Below are 22,946 nucleotides of genomic sequence, written 5' to 3' on the forward strand. Positions count from 1 at the left end.
TAATAGTTTTGTTTTAATTTATTATTATTTGTATGTGGATTGTGTATTCAATTTGATCAAAATATTGCCATTATATTGCTTTTTTTTGTTTAAAAAACAGAAATGTTTTTGATGATGATGATGATGATATGTATGTTCTTACTGAATTACTAGTTACATTTAGTGAGATGTTCATAAAAAAGATAGATCAATACAAATCAGTAGGATAAAAAGAGAACACCAGCCTGCATCACAAACACATGCATAAGCAAACATTCACTTTTTACTGAGGAAGTCTGTCTTTTCATAATTCATAAGAATAACACGATCATATGTGCATAACTCTTGTTTTAATAGCTGCATGTTTAGATGTTCAGTTCGGCATTATATACAGCTAATCCAGTGTTTGTTTGAAAATAATGATAAAACAATATTAGTTCAGTTACTGGAATAATTCTGACACTGCTAGCATAGCCATCCAATAAATAAAAACAAACGATGCGTCACATTTTGTCTTTACATATTAAGTTTATCATAATAATTTTTTTTTTATTTGTCAGGCTACACTTTTTTTTCGTGCTATAGAGTGTGACTTTTATGTGCATTAAAGTTTTTAGCTTCTCCTTGATAGGAAAAATGACTGTTTATCATGGAAAAAATAAAAATAAAAGAACACCATTCATTACAAACTCATGAAAATAAATTATAATAATTATGTCAAGATGCTGCTTTTTGAAACTTAATAACAATAATGACTGATATCAAGACAAACCCAAAGAGATTTGCATAACACGTACAAACATTTATCTACCAACATCTGATTGAATAGTGTCTTAATTATCATACACAACTTTGCTAAAATCATGTTAATATCTATTCACAACATTTCACTGTATTAACTGTACAAACATTACCTGTGCTTAGCAACAGCAAGAAAAAGGCCCTGTCCTTGGAAATCCACAACCCATAAAATGCACACTATTGTGTAAATAATCTAAAGGGTTGATTTAAAGCATTATAGTATGTATAGGATTTTTGATAGTATGACATAAGAAGACAGTGTAATGTGAACAATAATGGATGGAAAAAAGAACAATGCTTATTCATGTATCCAGTACATCTGGGTATGTGAAACTAAGGTTCTGCAGAACCCAAACACAAACTAAATAAAAGGTGCAATTTGCAGTGGTGGCTTTTAATAAATTCCTTAACTGCAGTAGCTGAGTGTATTTGTTGCTGAATGAATAAAGTCCTGTATTTCCAACAAGTATTCCTCAAAGTCACCTTTGTGAGAATAACCAGAGATCAGATGTGAGCAGTGGCTTTTGCAATCCTGTGAACTATAACTTCATTTGACCGGCTACAGTGAGTGTCTATTCGACTGGATCCACTGCAGCATTTGCTTAATAGGTGGCACCAAAGTAAAAAGGGATGATGAAGGAAAGTAGCATGGTGAAGAACAGTAGGATGTGTGTGTGTGTGTGTGTGTGTGTGTGTATGGGGGGACATTGCTGAGTGTCTCAATCAAGTCTCCACTTTACCATAAGTACCCTCCGGAGGTCTATACTGTTTAGGGAAGGCCTTCAGCTGAAGTGAATTAAAGGCATATTTCCTGCTGCCCACATTTTTCATAGTGTTCTCTCTCCTGCAACCCTCACTAGGAGAAAAGTGAAATATATTTATTAATAACAGTTACATAAAAAAAAAAAAAGGGAAATAATACTGTTCAGAACACTCAAGTGACATTAACAGCTTGTACAAGGGAACTTTGTACAATTAATTTATTATGAGTGCGGGAGTCACCTGCGCATGCAATCCAGGGCCTGGCTTAAGACCTGTGGGGCCATACAGTGCTCCATCTGCAGAATCAGACATTGCTCCAGAGTTACAGACATGGCTGTGCGGTCCTTTGCACTCTTACAGCTGGTTACCCGTACACCATTGAGACGACGACACACCTGCCAAACAACACGCGGACAGTAGGAGATCAGCCATACGCATTGTTGTCACTGGATTTCTTATTCATTGCAGGATATTTTTGTACTATAATTGTTAATTATTGTACCTCTGCTGCCTGCCAAAGGATGTCCACATTCTTACTCTTTCTGGAGTTCACATTCTGAGTGAGAAATTTCAGTAGCTCTGGTATACAGTACTGACTATGAGATCGTGGCAGACCTGAGAGAGCAGAGAATGGGTGAAACAACTACAAAAACAGTAAAATCTGCTTAAATATTTAAACTGGTTTAGGACTCACAGTCCTCAGGCAGCACTTCCTTGAACTGATCATAGTAAGAGTTGAGTCGTGTCAGACTCTCAGCATTGATTACTTCCTGTAGTGATGTGTCACCAAACCTTTTAAAAAAGTACAAGTGCCATGGTAAGGGCTAGACAGCTCAAATCCAGCACAAATTATAGTGATTCTTCTGCTTAAGAATTCTTTATTGAACTTAAAATATAACCGACAATTACAAAGATTTATACAGATGTGTATTAAGTATTGTTATACACACACACACACACACACACACATATACAAATATGTAAATCATACTTCTCTGCAAGTGTCTGCTGTTCATTAATTCCTATGTTGAACAGAACAGGCTGAACACGTAGGAGCATCCCATTTTGGATTTCTCGTGGCAAAACATCGAACATAGCCCCAGGCAGAGGTACTCTCACATTAAACCCATCTCTGTTGCCCGTGATAACAGGCAGCATGTCAGGGCCAAAGCTGGAGGTTGCCTGAGTAACCTTAAATGTGACGTTCCTAAGGTCCATGATGCCTATGCTCATGTCCTCCAGCATTGCCAGCTCCTCCCCTTTAACAGAACAACATACATAGGAGTATTCAAAGTATTAGAATGTTTAGAAAATAAATAGAAATTTGAAATATTTAAATCAATATGAAATTGTTTACTATCTTAAATATATTTTTTTAAGATTTTGCATTATTATTACCGTAATTTCCGGACTATAAAGCGCACCCATATATAAGCCGCACCCACTGAATTTTACAAATATTTTTATTTTTAACATAAATAAGCCGCACCTGTCTATAAGCCTGTCTATAATGTCTACACTAATGTACTTTACACAGGCTTTAACGAAAGACAAGTTACACACGGTGTAACGGGTAAAATATGTTGCACTTCCTTTAGGAGCACAGCGGTATTTTGGGAATAGCCTGCCACTGCATTTTTTTCCGGTATTACTGCGTGTGTTCAAGACGAGGATTATGTGTTTATTATTTTCTGATGCTGATTTCTAAGTTTCTTTGACTAACCCGTAATGCTGTTGCCAAGAAAAATAAAAAAGCAAGAGTTTTGGAAACCTGTCTGTGCTTATATGATTTCTGTTGCAACTGGAGTTACAACTCGAGCTATCCCTAAAACCAGACTCAACGTGCTACAACAGCTTGTATCTAAACATTAGCCGACGAAGAAAGTCATTGTTCGCTGTCTTCCTCCTTCCTTTCACAACGATTTCTCTCGGGAGTTTATCTTTTGGCATCGGCGTGCGTTTAAAAAAACTTTTTTTATCCGCAGCTCAGAACACAGGTGAGGTGCGTTTTTTCGTTTCCGTTCAAAAATGTCATTGGTCTAATGTTATGTCGTTTTTTGGCGTTTTTTTGGCTTGAAGTTTGTGAAACCGGGAAAAACCCAGGAAAAATTCATAAATTAGCCGCTTCGTTGTTTAAGCCGCGGGGTTCAAAATGTAGGAAAAGGTAGCGACTTATAGTCTGAAAAATACGGTAGCTATTTTTATATGTTAACACATTTGTGATAGTAATCACATGAACTGTTAACACATTAACTCCAAAATGTCATATTTTCTTCACATACTGTATAATCCTTTTTACTGAATCACATGTTCAGAAAACACTCCAATGGATTTGATATACAATGGGTCATAAGGTTCCACAAAAACTAGAGTACACTTACATGAACTACATGTAAATATGAAAAAAGTCCTCAAGTTGTTAAAAATGTAATTTGTGTTGGAATTTATATAAATTTAAAAATGAATGCAGAATAGAAGCTGGAGAATATTTTAAAATCATGCTAACACATGGCAGGTAAATGCACACACATACCATAAGTGCTGAGTAAACCTTCAAACTGGACCAATAAACCGATAGTATGGAGTTGTCTCAGGAAACCTTTATCACACAAACAATTCCTCAGCTTTGCTACAAAACCACATATCACAGCTGGCAGCTAAGGAGAGAGACACATTTACAAATTAGGTAAGTAATCATGAAAAAAAAAAGAAGAGAAAGAAAAATGTTATACCAAATAAAAACTTACCAATAGAAAGCAAAAATCAAACCTCTTAGATTAAATTTTTTATATATATATATATATATATATATATATATATATATATATATATATATATATATATATATATACACATATACATACATATATATATATATATATATACACACACACACACACACACACACACACACACACACACACACACATACATACACACAAGTGTAATACAGAAGTAATACAGTAATATATATATATAGCAAACATATTGTTTGTGATTATATCTATATGAGAATCTATACTAATTTTGCAGCCTTGGCTCTGTAACAAATGAGTAAAGTGTTTTTACAGTACAGCAGACACAGCAGTTTCCTGTTTTACTCATTAGTGCTAATGGGCATGTAGTTATCCTTGTGCCTGCATGAATGTCTCACCGTTTGACAGAAGACCACGTCTCGGCGGTACTGTAAAGCCAGACTTATAGCAATAGTGGGAGCGCAGTCCTGCATCAGCACAAACACCATAGACTTTTTGGCCATGTCACTCATCATGGCTACACACTCATTCAGTGTAGTCAATAGAGGATACAGGGCATCACTCCATTCACCTTCAGTATAACACAGATAACAGCAATTATATAGTTTTGATAGAGTGGAATAAATATGCTATTGTAAAGAAACAATCTCCACACACACACATGGCTTACCTGGAGAGCAGCCATCAATATTGGGGCTTCCATCTGCAGAAGAATAGAACCTTTTTTTTATTTAAGTTTTTTATGCTTACACATCAAGTAAATTATGTGAAATTGCAATTTTATAAGTAAATCCAAATAAATGTGCAGAAATGTATCATCATTCCTAACATACATAATCTCACATATGGCTTTTATAAAACCTTCAAATCTTTTGAAGATAAAAAGATACCACTTAATGTAAGATTTTATTTTTTGCATCAACAACAAATGATTTCAATTGGATTATTTTGTACTTTAGTGAAATCAAGTGCAACAGCACCTAATAAAGGCTGTTAGAATAAAAGGTATGGAAAAAAGAGGCTACAATAATATATTTCTGGCCTAGAGTGTAGATTCACACAGTCTCTTAGTTACAGTCACGTCAGGTAACACAGAATTATATAACCCTTAGACAAGGATCTCCATTTGGGAAGATATTTTAAATTTTAATTTTGGCTGACATAGATAAAGCACACATTGTATATTATTTATTCTAAAAGACAGATTAGTGTTTAGATTAGTGATACAACTTCTCAGTTTGCCATGTATGGTATTTAGAGGAAACATGACATGAACCCAGTAAATCACTAAGAACACCTAAAATGTCTGTAATGTATGTAATATTTTGCCCAACATCAGTCTTTTAATGTTAATGCGACCACATTATCTAATAGTCTGCTCAGCCCTATGCTTATCATTGTTTTATTAAAAGGCAGGATTAGACTTTATTAACTTCTACTAGCTGTTCAATGCACATAACACTAGAAATAACGAAAGAGGTAAAAAAAAAAAAAAAAAAAAAAAAAAGGATGTGAAACTGAAAGAACAGTGCTTTTTTTTTTTAAACACTACATGTAAAAAGCCTGGACGTACAGGGAGATCTATGAGAACCGGTTACACATGCAGAAGACAGAGAAGCTGATGAGGTGGATGACAATGATGAATGGGAATCAGGAAGAGGATGTGATGAGGACAAAGGGGTGCACAGGGAGGATGATGAGGACGGGTGCTGGGGGTTGATCCAGAAGGCATTGCCATGGCTACCTCGCTTGCTACTGTTAGGCTGCTGGTCAGAGAGGAAAACGTCCTCACTACTGTCACTCTGCAGCCTCTCCCTCATTAACAGCCTGTTCACACTGCGAATAACACACTCCATACTTTTGTCCACATTAAGCCAAACCTTTTCCTGCAGGAGAGAGAAGTATAGAAAAAGTGAAAGAGAGAGAGAGAGAGAGTGAGAGAGAGAGTTTACATTCTGAATAAGAGAATGTGCCAATCGTGCCACTTACCCACTCTTCCTCATGCCAGTCCACATTCATGGAGGATCTATTCCCTTTGCCACTCCACTTGGCTTGGGAAGAGCTTTGGTCATTACGCAGAACCACACGTTCAGTGTCTGGTCCAGAAGGAGACGTTTTAGAGGCAACAAACTCTGGCCTTGCTGCATTCAAAGCCTGGATGGCTGTTGCCAGCAGCTTGTTGTCACAAACTGTCACCAGCTGCCTTGTCTGAGAGAAAGGGACAAAATCTTGTAATTTAATCTCTGAGCACATTTAAAGAAAAGAGAATGCTGCTGAAGAATGCTGAATCAGAATAAGCAAACATTTAAACAAATGAATATTAGTTTTTGATGTGTTTGACAGATTTTAAAAGTAACATGAGGCAAATAATGTAAGATTTGAAAAGACTAAGTAATAAATAAAAAAAGTATATTAGTAATTGTTTTTATTCGTATATAAAAAAAATATTCATTGTTAACAGTGCAGTCTGGAATAACACTAAAATCTGAAGTGCCATGGACAGGCTTAAAATGGCCCACACTACCTCATTCTATTTTTGGTAACTAGAACTTTCTGATCATTGCTTTCTAATTTAAACCCTTTGCCTACTCTTTGTGCATTTCTATATTTGTCTGTGTTAATAAGCTGGTAGTTTTCCATGTTTTCTCTTTGTAAGTTTCATAGTCGCTTCATAAGTCTGTCTGTCTGGTTTTTATGTTTTACTCACTGTTTTTTTTTCTATCCTGTGTTTTAATCCCTGATTGACATACTATGTATGATTATTGAAAAGATGCAAAAAAACATGTATGTGAATATGAACATGTCTTGAATGTCATCCACCTTACAATTGAAAAAAATAACCAGAGAAAGGGTGGTGCACCATTAGCTGAAGTACTATTAGACAATGAAAAGAGGAATTGGGAGCTTTTATTATGAGGCAGACAGACCTTCTCTGTGAGAATCCCGAGAGTTCTCTCCAGTGCATTAGCAGAGCGCTCTTTGGCAGCCCGGGACAAGCGCTCTGTGTAGTAGCTGACTTGTGTCTTCAGGGTGTTAATATGGGAAATTATCTCTTTTGCTCTTATTACCTCCTGTGGCTGGTACATTCCTGAATGTGGACGGGACTCTGCAGCACTTTAAAGAGAGAAGAAAAAATAAGAGAATAGATACAAGTTGGAAGAATTAATCCCGATGAGCATATAAAAATATGTTGTCATATACTGTATATATATTTACATATATTAGGGCACTAATTTTTGTAATAAATTAAAGTGCGATTAATGCAGCACACATTTCTGTTTGACAATTTTTATTAGATATAAATAACTAAATATAAAATAGGCAAAATTAAAACTTGCAATGCAACACACTTTTGTTCATGACGTCCTTTCTTTAATAAAATTATAATTTTGAATCACTAAACATTTGTTTAACTGATGCGCCAAGTCTCAAATCAAGCACCAAAATCTTCCGTGATGCACACATCCGGTAATTAAAACCGTCCGTGTGGAAACACAACAAAAGTTCTGTGTGGTGTCCTGATGATTTATATCATTTTAAAAAAGCATAACTACTTTAAAACATTTATGAGAATATTTTGTTCGTTTATGTACTTTATGTTAAGTATGGTTTCACTAATAATAAACATACATTTGCATAACGCATCCATATTTATCAATGGGTCTGTGTTGATTAAAGTATTAAAAACGTAAAAAGTATTAATTTAAGGTACATTAAGATTTAGAATTAGTTAACTCATAATAATCATGTGATTATACATTTTAATCGATCGACAGACAGCCCTAATATACACACACATATAATGAACACACAGATACAATATGTATACATGTAGACCTTATGAAGTAAACACTATGTGGCTTAAAGTTTGTGGACACCTGACCATTGCACTCATATGTGGTTTTCACTAACGTGGATAACATTTTAACAGCAGATGGGGAAAATCTCTGGAATTGAATGCTCAAGCACATGTGGTTAAATATTTTGGTCAGCTATCCACAAACTATCAGCAGGTCACAAGTGACTCCAGCAGATATGAACATTCTATGGTGGTAATAAACAAGCAAACAAAAAAAAACCCCACATTTCTTGATTTGGAAGTGGGTAAACACTGTGCAAACATACGATGGAGCTAACGATAAACACTGCTGCACCACCAAACCTGCTGCACTCACCCTTCATCCTCATATGCACTGATTAGAAAACAAAAATACAAGTGCAAAAATTAGAACAGCTGAAAATATTTGCATAAATAAACAAACAAAAAACAACAAACAGTTATACACTCAATTAAAAGAAACAAGCAGCAATAAGAAGCAACTATTTCCACAAAACAATGACCCTGAAGCATCCACTCACTATAAAATTTGCAATCCCATTTCATCTGCCTTTGTGTGAAGTATTACATAATCACAACATGAAACCATTCACAACAAACTCTACAGTTAATAGCTGGTCTACATTATTACATAATACACAACTGTAAAATCAGTTTAATCTAAGAATAGACAAACCTATCATTTTTTTGTGATTATGTCACAATGTAGTTGTAGTTTGTAGTTGTCATTATCATAGCAATCAGGTTTAAACCTTACTGTTTTTTGGTCTCCTCAAACTTCTGAATTAGTTTCCTCAAACCATTGCCCTTAAAACCTTGATGATGTGCTGCAGGGGCTCCAGTAGTGACCACATCATAGGTTCGATCTGTAATGAGATAATGTTACTTCAGCTTAATAATAATATAATAATATATATAATAATATAATAATTATTATATTATATTATATACTATTTTATTATACTTTATTATATTATATTTTATTATTAATGTATTGTTAAAGCAAACATTGCTAATACAATCAATGCTGGCTAGAAAAATAAAGGAAAAATAAACATTTTACTGCTTTACTCATTGCAAAATGCTAAAAGATTCATTGAGTCAATATAAAAAAAACCTTGAGTTACTGGTACTAATGCTAAAATAATAATCTCAGTATGTATTAACATATCAACTCCAGACGAAAACATTTTCGTATCAGTAGCTGAAAATATTCCAGCATATGTACCATAACCTGACTCGCCCTGTACCCTCATCCTTTGAATATGGAGATTGGTTGGCACAAACTCCAACCTCTTCTCTGCTTTCAAAGTGCTAGATTTAAAAGAGGGACCTGATAAAAAGAGATAAAGATTAAAAAAAGAATGATTATAAAGGCAAGTAAATTACAACAGGTAAAATTACAGTTCTTTATGACATCATATGACGTGCAGGTTTAGCAACATTATACTATTTAAGTTAAGTTTATAATGAGATGAAAATCTCTACCCTTGTATTCATGCAGGTCACTAAGAGTTTCCTGATAGGTGAGGATGATTGTCTGATACTGAGTGATGATCTGTCTTCTTAGATTCTCCCAACATGGAGACAACTCTCCCAACTCCTCCAGCTCACACACCCTTCATACAAATAGAGTATATAATATATAAAATCAGAAAATAACTCTACATGGACTAACACACATTGATATACTATGGGAAATACCTGGCAGCATCTTCTTCTAGTAGCAGCTTCACAAACTGCCTGGGGATGTGCAGTGACAGAACACTCTCTGCCATCTGCTCCAGGACACGTAGATGGTTTCCATCCGTGGTGGGAAATCGGTACATTCGTGATATTGTACCTCCAAATACTGTAACACCAATTTTACACAATATCAGAGAAAAGGGTAACTCAGCGCTAACCCAGAAACTTTTCGAAAAGTTCTTAGACTTTATTATGAAAACTAAGAATAATAATGAAAAAAAAGGCATTTTACTTTTGTGAGATTAAAAGTCTGCATAAAAAAAAACAAAGCAAAAAAGAATGTAGGAGTGTGAGTCCATCTCAATGAGTTAAAAATGGGGAGGCATATGAATTATGGATGACTTTTTTATAAACAAGTGCTAAAAATAAACATTGCCTTCAGGATCATTATGCAAGTTTATGAAATAGCTACTGTTGAAAGATTTCCCCTGAAAGCCCAGCAAACTGTCATTAGTGACAAAATAGTTAAATACTCGCCTGCCCTCAGGAGTGTGTCTTTGCACAGAGAAGCAGATTTTGATTTCATTCCCATGGATTCAGTCAGACTTTCATCAACAGGTAGCACCATCTGTGAAAATGTACATAATTTATAAGAAAATACAGTGTAGTGTGCAGCATATTTAATTATAAGTGTATTTAATATATTTTATATATTGTAATGTATTTAATATAATAAATTACAATATCCATGATGGCAAAGAATTTACAATGTTAATACTTTATTCTCAATATATCTACAAGTACATTACTTTTACTTCATTTCATTACAATTTCTTTACAGCCTGTCTAATTCATTTGTGTTTGTGAAATAAATCATGGTTTTTATTATCCAAAATGTATAATGTGTTTACATTACTATTTACAGTATATGGTATACAGTATAAACTCCACTCACCCTGCCATTAACTGTGTCAGTGCGAGCCAGTGGGGCTCTCTGGTCTTTCTTTTCTTCCAACTGCCAAGCAATAATGGTAATGTTGCCTATCTTCTCATTTTCTGCTGATCTGAACGATTAAATAAACAATAAATCTGACCAATGACATTCCACAAAGTACTGGACTACATGACGTCTTAAATATACCGTATATCACTACAAATGAAAGCAAACTAGGTTTCTGTTTGAGCATTTTGTACTCTTTAAGTTCACATACCTTAGTGTTAGGTGTAATCTATGATATTTATCCTGCAATAGTTCTTTCACTGTGAACATAGCAGAACCAAGTAGGTACATCTGATTGAAAAAAAAAAAACCACACAGAGGCCATTAGTCCATGGTGCACAATAAATATTAAGCTTTATATAAAAACACAGGTTTGATCATTCTCACCGTGCCCTGTGAACGGTCTTTGACATCATAGACTGAAAGTTTCACTTGTGTCTGCTGGGTGATCAGAGAGTCTTGAAAAAAGGCAATGCTACTGAGGTATATTGGGTTGCTTGTACCCTTAAATGAGAAGTAACGCACACTCCTTGTAAAGATACATGTTACCATTTTAGTTAAAGTCACTTATAAATATCCTAGTGTGAGAGCACCATGTTCTTAATGCAACCTTTCTCACCTCTATAATCTCAGTCTGAGCATGCTTTGTCCAAAATGCTTGAGGAGGGGTGGTGCAGCTCACTGCCACAAAGCTACTGGGTTTACGTTCCAATGTTGGAGTCAATAACTCACTGCATGCTATAAAAGAAGGACTAAAATCATTCATTCATTTATGCTCAGTAACTGCTTTATCGTAGTCAAGGTCACTGTGAATCCCTGTGTCAATCCTAAGAATTCTAGATGCATAACATAAAACACATGCTCACAAATCTCTAGAGGTATTATACACTAGCAAATACAGCTACGGTTTTTATTTGAATATAACATTCACATTGTAATCTCTTCAGACATGTAAACTAGCATTAGCACAAGATAAATCTGGAATTTATTTATTTATTTCCAGTATAATGCCCAGCATGTGCAGGATAGGCAACTGACCAAAAAACCCTTTAGATCAAAAACATTTTTAATTCCTTTTTCTGTCAGCTACTTACCCAAGCTAAACTCCAGCACAGGTTCATCAGGATCCTGACTATTTCCTAAAAACAGATTTTTACATTACATACATTATATTACATACTAGCACACGAGTAATGAATATAATCTACAAATCTAATAAGTATTTCTTACCCGTCAGTGTCAACCCTATCATTTCAGAAGCGATATCAAATGTGTTGGCACGATACACAGACCAGGGCCTGTGGCGAGGACTGCGCTCTTTCCCCGCCATTTTGTATCAACTAAAACAAACCTTTAGGATTTTGGGGACTAAGGTTGGAGAGCAGTATTGATTATAAAGATATGAAGAACAATTGGAAGAGCACAAGTCCCCTCACAGCTTTATATCTTGGGTGTTACTCAAGAGTGATGGTGAAATGTGTAGACCAGCTTCACTCCATAAACTAGACTTCTAAATGGAAACCTGGAAAGAAGAAATGAAGGGCAGTAAATATCTAATTCACAACACCCATCAACTATTGGCAAGTCATACTAGATACAGAGACATAGATATGCTTAATGTGATACAGCAGAAGATTCTAAGTAGGTAAGCATGCCTGTATTCTATATTGCTATAAGGACATTTAAAGAAGTGAGGGATTTACACATGAATTTATGAATTTAGTCAAGCTTAACAAACACTGATGAACTACTCATCAAAACTCTTGGACTGACACCAGTTAAAAATGCTATTTCTCTGTATTATTACCTATACCAAGAAACTCACATCAATAAAACATTTAAAAAGGAGGACCATTTTACTAGATTTTGTTTAAGATTACAAGATGAATGGACACTGTTTTGTTCAAAAATAAGATGCACTTGTCTGCTTTCTGGAACTGATCAAGTATAGCTAAAAGACAGCACATTATCAATAAGCACAAGTTGCACAAAAACCTTAGAACTTCCGCTTCTCTTATTTAAATTTCACATGTTCAATAATAAATGTGAACTGTATGTTATTGTTTTGTCTTTTTGTTTTGATCAGTGAGAGCTTAATGGAGTTTTGATGATAGTGGGGAGGTGACTTTCTTTTACTATATATAACATTGTAAAAGTGAATGATTGAATACTTATTTGTGCATTTAATATGCATGTATTCGCATATCCAACATGAGCTCCTTTCTAAAAACTAAAATGTTTCAAAGAGGAATGAGAAGAAAGGAAGCTGAGATATTAACTAAAGCAAAAAAGAAAAAGGTCGGGCAGGCAAAACCAGTGATGAAACAGGTTTGCAGATTATATATCCCTGCAGTGTTGGCAGCTGAAGCCTGGTACATTTCCCGAAATGCTCCCTATGTATCACCAGAGCATTAAATCAAATGTCCCATTACTAGAACATCCAAACACAAAAGGCTATAAATCAATGGCAACATAAATTTGGAAAAAATAAGTAAGCAGTATATACATTAAATAAAGAAAACAACATAACAATTACAAAGGCCAGATTAGTGGGCATATTTTAATGTTCTGATATCTTAAAATGAACAGACTTTATCCTTGACAGAAGGTAGTGGGCTCTCCATTGCTATTGGATGGCTTGAATCCATTGTATCTTAATGCATCATAGTCACCCATCAATCCACAACCATCCATCTGATTGTACTTTGCTTTGCTGCTCTTTATCCAATTAATATCATAAAATGAGTTTAAAAATTTGTGTTTTAAAAATAAATGCTTATAAATATTATGTTTCACCCACAGTGAATATATGCGTATTGGAAATATACCCCTGAAGTCTGCTGTTTTAGGAAGAAAATAAATGTAACCTTAGCTGTGTTATCAAAACTGCTCTCTTGCACTGCTTATCTTTTATACAATACACAAGCTGAGAGGTGACGTTATAGATACATATATTTCAAATTATATGAATGGAAGAGCCCTATTTCGATACAAATACCGGTAGGTTTTTATTGTTATTTTTTTACAAATAAAATTCAATTTGGAGTAATATTACAAAGATCCATTGAGCAGTACCATCAAGTACCCTTTCCTGAAGTCTGATTTAGAGTCATGAATCAGATTTCTCTGATTCATGTTAGTTCCCACACAGAATACAGACTGCCCATCCTTCAGCACTCTCCCACTAGTGGGAAAGTGAAAATGTAGGAGAAAGAATGAAAACACCATTTATTCATATTGTTATACAACATAATTAAGTAATATCACATGGGTATGTTAAACCATGTAAAAACCATGTAAAAATGTAAATCAGTGAATGGAAACTACCTGTTATATATTATGTAAGAAAATTAAGTTTTGTGTGCATTTTGTGACATTTCCATTGTCCATTGTTGTACCAAGCAGACTCTTCATTTGATCATTACAGGTAACTGAACCATAGTCGTTTTAAATTTACTATACATCACATAAATGAGTTTATCATCTGTCAACCACTGTCATCGCTTTGGCTAAATGCTTTTTTTTAATTTACTGTTTTTCTTTTATTATTATTGTCATATGTATATATACAGTGCATTTGTAAAGTATAAAGACACCCTTCACTTTATTCAATTTTGTTATATTGCAGCCTGATAATAAAATGTTTAAATCACTCAGTACCTCGTAATGGCAAAGTAAAAACAGAATTCTAGAAATGTTTGTAAAAACGTTTTTAAAAATGAAAAAAAATGAAATATCGCATGTACATAAGTATTCAGATGCTTTGCATCAACACTTGAAAATGTACTCAAGTGCCTCCTAAGTCTCTAAGTCAACATTGCTGAGACGTTTCAACCCCTTGATTAGAGTCCACCTGTGCTTACTGATTGGACAAAATTTGGAGAGGCACACACCTCTCTATAAAAGGCCTCACAGTTTACAATGCATATCAGAGCAAAAACCAAGCCATGAGGTCAAAGGAAGTGCTTACAGAGCTCAGAGACAGAATTGTTGCAAGGCACAGGGGAGGCTACAAAAAGCTGAATAGAACAAAGTACACAGATATCCTCAATAAAAAACAATTGTTCCACAGAGCTCAGGATCTCAGTCTGGGCCAAATGTTCTTCTTCCTACATGACAATAACCCAATGCACACAGTCAAGACAACACAGGAGTGGCTCAGAGACAACTTTGTGAATGTCCCAGAGTGGCCAGAGCTCTAACTTGAACCCTATTGAGCATCTCTGGAGTGACCTGAAAATGGCTGTACATCAACGGTCCCCATCCCACCTGATACAGTTTAAAAGGATTTGCCATGAAGAAGGCCAGAACATCCCCCAATACAAGCTTTTTGAAAAAATCCTCAAAAAAGACACAAGGCTGTAATTGTTGCCAAACGTGCTTAAACTAAATACTGATCGAAGGGTCTGAATACTTTTGTACATGCGATATTTCAGTTGTTTTTTTTTTTTTTTAAACATTTACAGACATTAATAGAATATTTTTTTCCTTTTGTCATTATGGGGTATTGAGTGTAGATAATTGATAAAATAAAATAAAAAATCAGGCTACAACATACCAATATTAAGAAAAAAATGAAGGGGGTCTGAATACTTTCTAAATGCACCAAATGTTTATTGATCTATTCAGCTTGCCTATCACTATCAAATAAGCGACCGCTTAACCAGTGTGGTAGTTATCAGAAAACCTTTTTCAAGGCTAATTAGGCAACATTGGATTTGGAAGTGAGCACAGTTTACCATCACACATATTTGCATATTATTACTTGATATGACATGTAATAAAAATGTAGATTACCTAAAAAACACTATAGAAAAACACTTAGGATATTACAACCAAATACACCATATTTTCTTCTATTCACAGATATGACTTGACTTTCATTGCAGAACATGACATCATGAACACGTGGCAGAGCATGCATGACAGACAGGCCCTTCTCAGGCCAGCTGCATCTTCCTTCTTTCATTATACAGTCTTGCTTTACAACCACATCCTGAAATTTGTGCCAAAGAAGGAAGCTTAAAGGAAATGGTCTTTTTTTGTGTGTGTGTGTGTGAGTCTTTTCTGACTTTCGGTGCACTTACTGAGTGTTGTCAATACATTTTGGGGAAGTAATGTGCAAAATATATTGTGCACAAAACATTTAAATGCATGACAGGTAGCATCAAGCAGAAGTAAGTCTAGTCAGTTGACAAACAAAGTGCACTTTCTCAAAACCAAAGAGGTATGATACAAGGATTTGTATAATGCAGCATCTTGCATTTTCTGTTTTCCCCTAGCCCTGGCCTCTTTGTCTTGAACATGGGCAATTTAACATCTCTGATTAATAGAAGACTCCTGTGCTATTTATAAGCCAGACAAATGGTTAATAATAAAGATCCCAATCAGAACAGACAGACATTTTGTCCTTAGTCTTTTGAAATTTGGCAAAATCTATCTCTCCTTCACATAATATCTCTCCTTCAACATTGTTTTGCTGTAATAAATGAGTTGAATTAAATTAAATAATAGTACTGCAATCTATTCAATATCTACATTATATGTTAACACTTAGTTCTTATGTCATATAGGGATTTTTAAAGAACAACTCAGCAATTAATAGGTGAAATAAATGTCCAACATTTGTGCAGTAAACAAGCTGAGTCAGATGATATTAGAGCAGCATGATCACAGACCACCTTCTTGCCCAACTCCTGTGAACAAACATGGCATTCTTTTATTCATTTTCATCATGTATGCTGAGTCCTGAAGAAGAGATCTAGTCAAACCCTAGAACCTCAATTCATCTCTGACATAAACCTACATCAGGTACAGGCAGAATGAGTACTTTATTAATCCCTATAGTAAACAGTGTTCTAGTAGAAAAAAGACAATTATCAAAACTAAGCTATAAATAAAATGATGCATGGATGATGAAGTGGCAAGTGACCATATTCATGTGTTAAGATGAAATAGAGTACCAGACTATAGCAGCAATAATACAGCACTGCCTGGATTGACTCAATAAATCAATAGTGCAGAAATCTGTGAAATGTGAAAGTGCAGCGTTCGGATATATCGTTTCCAAACACCCAAAATTTAAGTCGTATAGTGGCAGATATACAGGACCTCCTGTACTGTTTCTTGTTGTACAATGAGACTGGATTAGTTTTGCGATTTCCCACAATCAATGTTTCCATCCACCTTTAGGTATGATGGTCAGTATGTTATTTCACCAAAGTCATTATAACTCTAATCACAAACATTGTATTGAGATATGAAATTACACAATAATGCATTTTATTTACTATATAAAGTAAAAAAAAAAAACATGCCTGCAATATCCCTTAAGATACGCATTGATGAGAGGGGAAACAATGATTATAAGGGATTATGTGTCACAAACCAATTGAACCCCTATAGTTATATTTTATTATAAGTATTAAATATAAACAAAACAACCATCTAAATTGAGAATAAAGGACAACATAATATAAAAAAAGACTCTATGCTATTCAAATTTGTATACAGATATAGATATTTACTGTTGCATATACTTGCCAGACCTTGTTAATAGTCACTGCTGTCTTGCAGCTTGCAGAAAAGGTTGAAGTGGACTCCCTGTTAGGACAAATCAGACCAACTGACCCATTTAAACAGCATCCCTACACACTCCAAAGATACTGTCAGAACCGCCTGCACTGCAGATGCTTATTTCATCCAGCTTCTGCACAAACAACTTTTTGTTTTGTGCTCTTTTTTTTTTTAAAAAGTGTGTTTGGCTCACAGTGTTGGAACACAGTAAAATTCCCCCAAACTATGTTTGGAAAAATACTTTATCTTTAAAGACAAACACAGGGTAGGTTAAATATAATCTATGCAAAACACTGGGAATTACTTTGTGCATAGTTTTATTTAGGAAACTAATGAGTGAAAATGAATCATTAACATAATAATGTTTACAAAAAAAAATTACAAAAAAACAACAACAACCCTGCAATGGCTCAGCGGTAACCTATTTTTCACCAAAGCTTTCTTTCTCTTACCAGTTACTAACCATCACCATCTGTTACTGTCACTTGTGTATGAGAACACTAATATAAATACAGCCATAATTTTCCTGTCTCTGCAAGCACTATCTTAGCAACCATTGTTAGCCAACAGGTTCTGTTGTAACCGTTTGCTGCTAGAATAGCAGTAGGTTTGGATTAATTTACTGCTACCAACACTACCTGCTACTATCCTGAAACTCTGGCCATGATGTTCGATTTCCTGTTGTGCAGCACTGTAACCATGCTTTCAGTGAGCAATAAAACATCCTGATTATGGCCCATTAACCTTTGACTCATAGTTTGCCCCTTGGTGTTTTAAGACCTTTTATACATTTCATTCACATTGCATCCAAAATTGTCTTGAAATTAAGCGTGATTTGTAAATGCTAAACCAAAAGTGCTTTCATCATTGCTAGCTTTTGGGATAACTGTTATACATGAGAGTTGATCAATTTACCAAAGAATATGATAAAGGTAATAAGAGTGTGCCTGATACACATGCAGAAAGGAGATTGTACTGTAAAATACCAAGAGCAGCACGTTGACAATGGCTACAAGGTTCTACATATTAAAGCTACAAGAAACCAGTAAGGAGGAAATGCCAGAACAGTGAAGCACTGGTGCTTTCAATAGTGCTACTGTGTGTCTGTGAAGGTGATAATAGACTTGTGCGTATTTTGATGAATACTATCAGACAACAATCAACGCTTATAACACCAAGACGTGTGGAATAATAATCGCGTGTCTGTATACAGTCTATAATGCTGTTTGTAGCAAGCTGAATGCACAGCAATGAACGTTGTGTGAAACAGGAAATTCAGCAGACAGGCCTTACACGCAGCAGTGTAAAACCGAAAACCGACGGGAATCTAATAGAGGTCCAAACACCAGAAGAGCTGGTTTATCTTTCCTGTTAGTAAAAATGCAGCGACGCATCGATGCTGCAGCATCCTACTCAAACCCAAAGCTCCGAGATCACCATGGAGAGGGGAGAGGACAAGACAGAGGAGAGGAGAGGAGAAGAGAGGAGAAGAGAAGGCTTCAGTTACATTCGCAACATTCTGCTCATTGCAATGAAACATCCAGATACACCATGTCGCCCGAAACACACAGTTCAAACCCGACACACCTTCAGCAATCTCCCAGTGCGCACACTTTCCAGTAAGACTGATGAGATTTGGCCCGTGTTTGTTTATTGCGCTCACAAAAAAAAACCCCGCCCCGATGCATCTACAGCTATCTGTAATTAAAAGACAGATAAATAAACTTACGCCCCAGTCACAACCGCGCTCCATTTTCGCAGTGCATCCTCTCCAATTCTCTTTGTTTACTTCCTATGTATATATAGATTTTATATATACCAGCTGATTGGCGTTCTCTGCAGTGTATATAGATCCTAGACTCGCCCTTTCACTCCGTCATTCGGCGTGACGTAAGATTTTGCTCGCCAAAGCCCCGCCCCCTTTCTTAATCGCGCATTGTTTTACTGACGTCAGGTGACGTTACACCTGCGATGTGGTGCACCAAAATTCCGAGGGCATCTCTAACGAAAGCTATACGAATGAACAAGATGCATACGTTTACTCGTATACATTACTGAGCTGTATCCCTATTTATTACCCACACTGTCTATACTGTCTCACATTGTCTGTATTGTCTTGTATAGTCTGTTTTTGTCTTGTCTTGACTGTTTTGTCATGTATAGGTTTTATTTATGTCTCTACTTTTGAGAGTCACTAACAGCTGGAACCAAATTCCTTGTGTGTGTCAACACACTCGGCCAATAAACCTGATTGTGATTCTGATGTAGAAACCACACTGTAGCCGAGACAGGACATCAATAAACCAGGTTTTTCTTACTGTGTATAATGAACCAGATATGAACCGGACATTCATATATATATATATATACACACACACACACACACACACACACACACACACACACACACACACACACACACACACACACACACATATATATATATGTTTTTTTTATAAAAAAAAAAAAAGCCACCAGTCAATCATACACACACACACACACACCCACACACACACACACACACACACACACACACACACACACACATATATATATATATATATATATATATATATATATATATATATATATATATGTGTGTGTGTGTGTGTGTGTGTGTGTGTGTGTGTGTGTGCGTGTGTGTGTGTGTGTGTGTGTATGAATGACTGGTGGCTTTTTTATATATATATATACAGTGGGTACGGAAAGTATTCAGACCCCCTTAAATTTTTCACTCTTTGTTATATTGCAGCCATTTGCTAAAATCATTTAAGTTCATTCTTCTTCCTCATGAATGTACACACAGCTCCCCATATTGACAGAAAAACACAGAATTGTTGACATTGTTGCAGATTTATTAAAAAAGAAAAACTGAAATATCACATGGTCCTAAGTATTCAGACCCTTTGCTGTGACACTCATCTATTTAACTCAGGTGCTTTCCATTTCTTCTGATCATCCTTGAGATGGTTCTACACCTTCATTTGAGTCCAGCTGTGTTTGATTATACTGATTGGACTTGATTAGGAAAGCCACACACCTGTCTATATAAGACCTTCCAGATCACAATGCATGTCAGAGCAAATAAGAATCATGAGGTCAAAGGAACTGCCTGAAGAGCTCAGAGACAGAATTGTGGCAAGGCACAGATCTGGCCAAGGTTACAAAAAGATTTCTGCTGCACTTAAGGTTCCTAAGAGCACAGTGGCCTCCATAATCCTCGAATGGAAGACGTTTGGGACGACCAGAACCCTTCCTAGAGCTGGCCGTCCGGCCAAACTGAGCTATCGGGGGAGAAGAGCCTTGGTGAGAGAGGTAAAGAAGAACCCAAAGATCACTGTGGCTGAGCTCCAGAGATGCAGTCAGGAGATGGGAGAAAGTTGTAGAAAGTCAACCATCACTGCAGCCCTCCACCAGTCGGGGCTTTATGGCAGAGTGGCCCGACGGAAGCCTCTCCTCAGTGTAAGACACATGAAAGCCTGCATGGAGTTTGCTAAAAAAACACCTGAAGGACTCCAAGATGGTGAGAAATAAGATTCTCTGGTCTGATGAGACCAAAATAGAACTTTTTGGCCTTAATTCTAAGCGGTATGTGTGTAGAAAACCAGGCACTGCTCATCACCTGTCCAATACAGTGCCAACAGTGAAGCATGGTGGTGGCAGCATCATGCTGTGGGGGTGTTTTTCAGCTGCAGGGACAGGACGACTGGTTGCAATCGAGGGAAAGATGAATGCGGCCAAGTACACGGATATCCTGGACAAAAACCTTCTCCAGAGTGCTCTGGACCTCAGACTGGGCCGAAGGTTTACCTTCCAACAAGACAATGACCCTAAGCACACAGCTAAAATAATGAAGGAGTGGCTTCACAACAACTCCGTGACTGTTCTTGAATGGCCCAGCCAGAGCCCTGACTTAAACCCAATTGAGCATCTCTGGAGAGACCTAAAAATGGCTGTCCACCAACGTTTACCATCCAACCTGACAGAACTGGAGAGGATCTGCAAGGAGGAATGGCAGAGGATCCCCAAATCCAGGTGTGAAAGACTTGTTGCATCTTTCCCAAAAAGACTCCTGGCTGTATTAGATCAAAAGGGGGCTTCTACTAAATACTGAGCAAAGGGTCTGAATACTTAGGACCATGTGATATTTCAGTTTTTCTTTTTTAATAAATCTGCAACAATGTCAACAATTCTGTGTTTTTCTGTCAGTATGGGGAGCTGTGTGTACATTCATGAGGAAGAAGAATGAACCTAAATGATTTTAGCAAATGGCTGCAATATAACAAAGAGTGAAAAATTTAAGGGGGTCTGAATACTTTCCGTACCCACTGTATATATATATATATATATATATATATATATATATATATATATATATATATATATATATATATATATATATATATAATATATATATATGTGTGTGTGTGTGTATGAATGACTGGTGGCTTTTTTTTTTATGAAAAAAACAAAATTATTATTAATATATATATACATGGCCTATTGGGGATAATACAATATCAGGTTCTATCAATCTAACTATAACGGAATGGTCATTTACATCACATTGATTTATAAATAATTGCTATAAATAATTTTAACTTGTAACACATTTACTAATGCACAGAAAAAAAAAATCTAAATTAAGCGATCAAATTCAGTTTTATCACCCGGCTGTGTGGTATGACAAATAACCTCATTAATCAATAAATCCACAGCACTGTCTATCATTTTGTCTGCTGATTATTTTAACAATTGTTCTATTGCAATATAATTATTAAATGAATAGCAATATTGCTACCTATGTATCAATTAAATTAGTCGTCTATTACACATGTAAATGAGTCCTACCTTACTTGAATAAATTCACCCATCAGAGCGATAAAAAAATCCAAATCTAAATATTTCAATGGAAGCTGCATCATCTACAAGGTGGTTGTTCTTTTTTTCTCTTTGTATGAAAATGAAAATGTTATGGTGGCTGAGAGTTGCAAACACGCTTTAAATACTAAAAACACGCACTTTCACTGAGAACGCATGCACAAATGTTCCTGTATTGAGAGTGATAGCCCCCGTCGGCCACCATAATATTTTGACTTTAATAGACGTCATTTAGAAAAATATTTTCAAAGTAAAGTCTATGTAATTATTAATTAAAGAAATAACCCACAAGGATCACATTATATCAGATTACAGCGCAGGTGTTGTATAGTGGAAGTCAATGTACATTGGTAAAATGCTGTATATATTAATATTGAATGGAAAGACATACATTTTGCTTCAAAGATTGGTCAAACAGCTCCATCGAGAGGTTAAAACTGAGTATTACACCCGTTAGGGAGTCTTGTTTTTTGTTTTTTTTTAATTCATTTTTTGTATTAATTCGAATTGATAAGACGATGAAGAAGAAGAAGAAGAAGAAGAAGAGGAAGAAGAATATGATGATTATGATGATGCAGAAAAAGAAGGTGTTCATTGTTCATTGTTTTTTTCGATTGTGTTTAATACAAATAAAATAATAAAATAATAATAATAATAATATGTATAT

At 35.6% G+C, this 22,946-nt stretch overlaps 1 protein-coding gene across 8 annotated transcripts; it reads right to left on the reverse strand.

Annotated features, from left to right (window-relative positions):
• Window positions 1-312: 312 nt before the first annotated feature.
• Window positions 313-22,639, reverse strand: inpp4aa (inositol polyphosphate-4-phosphatase type I Aa). 8 transcript variants are annotated; one of them, XM_083535853.1, is made up of 25 exons: window positions 22,569-22,639; window positions 22,250-22,494; window positions 12,053-12,344; window positions 11,917-11,961; window positions 11,442-11,560; window positions 11,210-11,326; window positions 11,034-11,113; window positions 10,778-10,886; window positions 10,360-10,450; window positions 9,841-9,988; window positions 9,625-9,755; window positions 9,365-9,469; window positions 8,894-9,002; window positions 8,474-8,491; window positions 7,226-7,412; window positions 6,288-6,506; window positions 6,043-6,184; window positions 4,969-5,001; window positions 4,697-4,869; window positions 4,076-4,199; window positions 2,534-2,801; window positions 2,237-2,334; window positions 2,045-2,157; window positions 1,783-1,937; window positions 313-1,636 (listed from the first exon to the last, which is right to left on the reverse strand). In XM_083535853.1, exons 3-25 carry the CDS (start codon window positions 12,150-12,152, stop codon window positions 1,504-1,506), a joined length of 2,817 nt encoding a protein of 938 aa, XP_083391979.1. In that variant the 5' UTR covers window positions 12,153-12,344; window positions 22,250-22,494; window positions 22,569-22,639; the 3' UTR covers window positions 313-1,503. The 8 variants fall into 8 exon arrangements, with proteins under 8 accessions (XP_083391979.1, XP_083391975.1, XP_083391981.1 ...); XM_083535849.1 differs by having other exon boundaries at window positions 5,872-6,184; window positions 22,569-22,585; XM_083535855.1 differs by lacking the exon at window positions 8,474-8,491 and having other exon boundaries at window positions 22,569-22,618.
• Between the last annotated feature and the right edge of the window lie 307 nt (window positions 22,640-22,946).

The sequence above is a fragment of the Silurus aristotelis genome (assembly GCF_946808225.1).
Source record: "Silurus aristotelis genome assembly, chromosome: 3".
Lineage (NCBI taxonomy): Eukaryota > Metazoa > Chordata > Actinopteri > Siluriformes > Siluridae > Silurus > Silurus aristotelis.

Bases quoted from the DNA above. Each gene is read 5' to 3' on its own strand.
- inpp4aa (XM_083535849.1), bottom strand. From the start codon at position 12,152: ATGGCGGGGAAAGAGCGCAGTCCTCGCCACAGGCCCTGGTCTGTGTAT. The intron at 11,561-11,916 runs GTAAGTAGCTGA...CTTCTTTTATAG, and splicing joins TGTGCTGGAGTTTAGCTTGG to CATGCAGTGAGTTATTGACT. The intron at 11,114-11,209 runs GTGAGAATGATC...TTTTTCAATCAG, and splicing joins AAGACCGTTCACAGGGCACG to ATGTACCTACTTGGTTCTGC.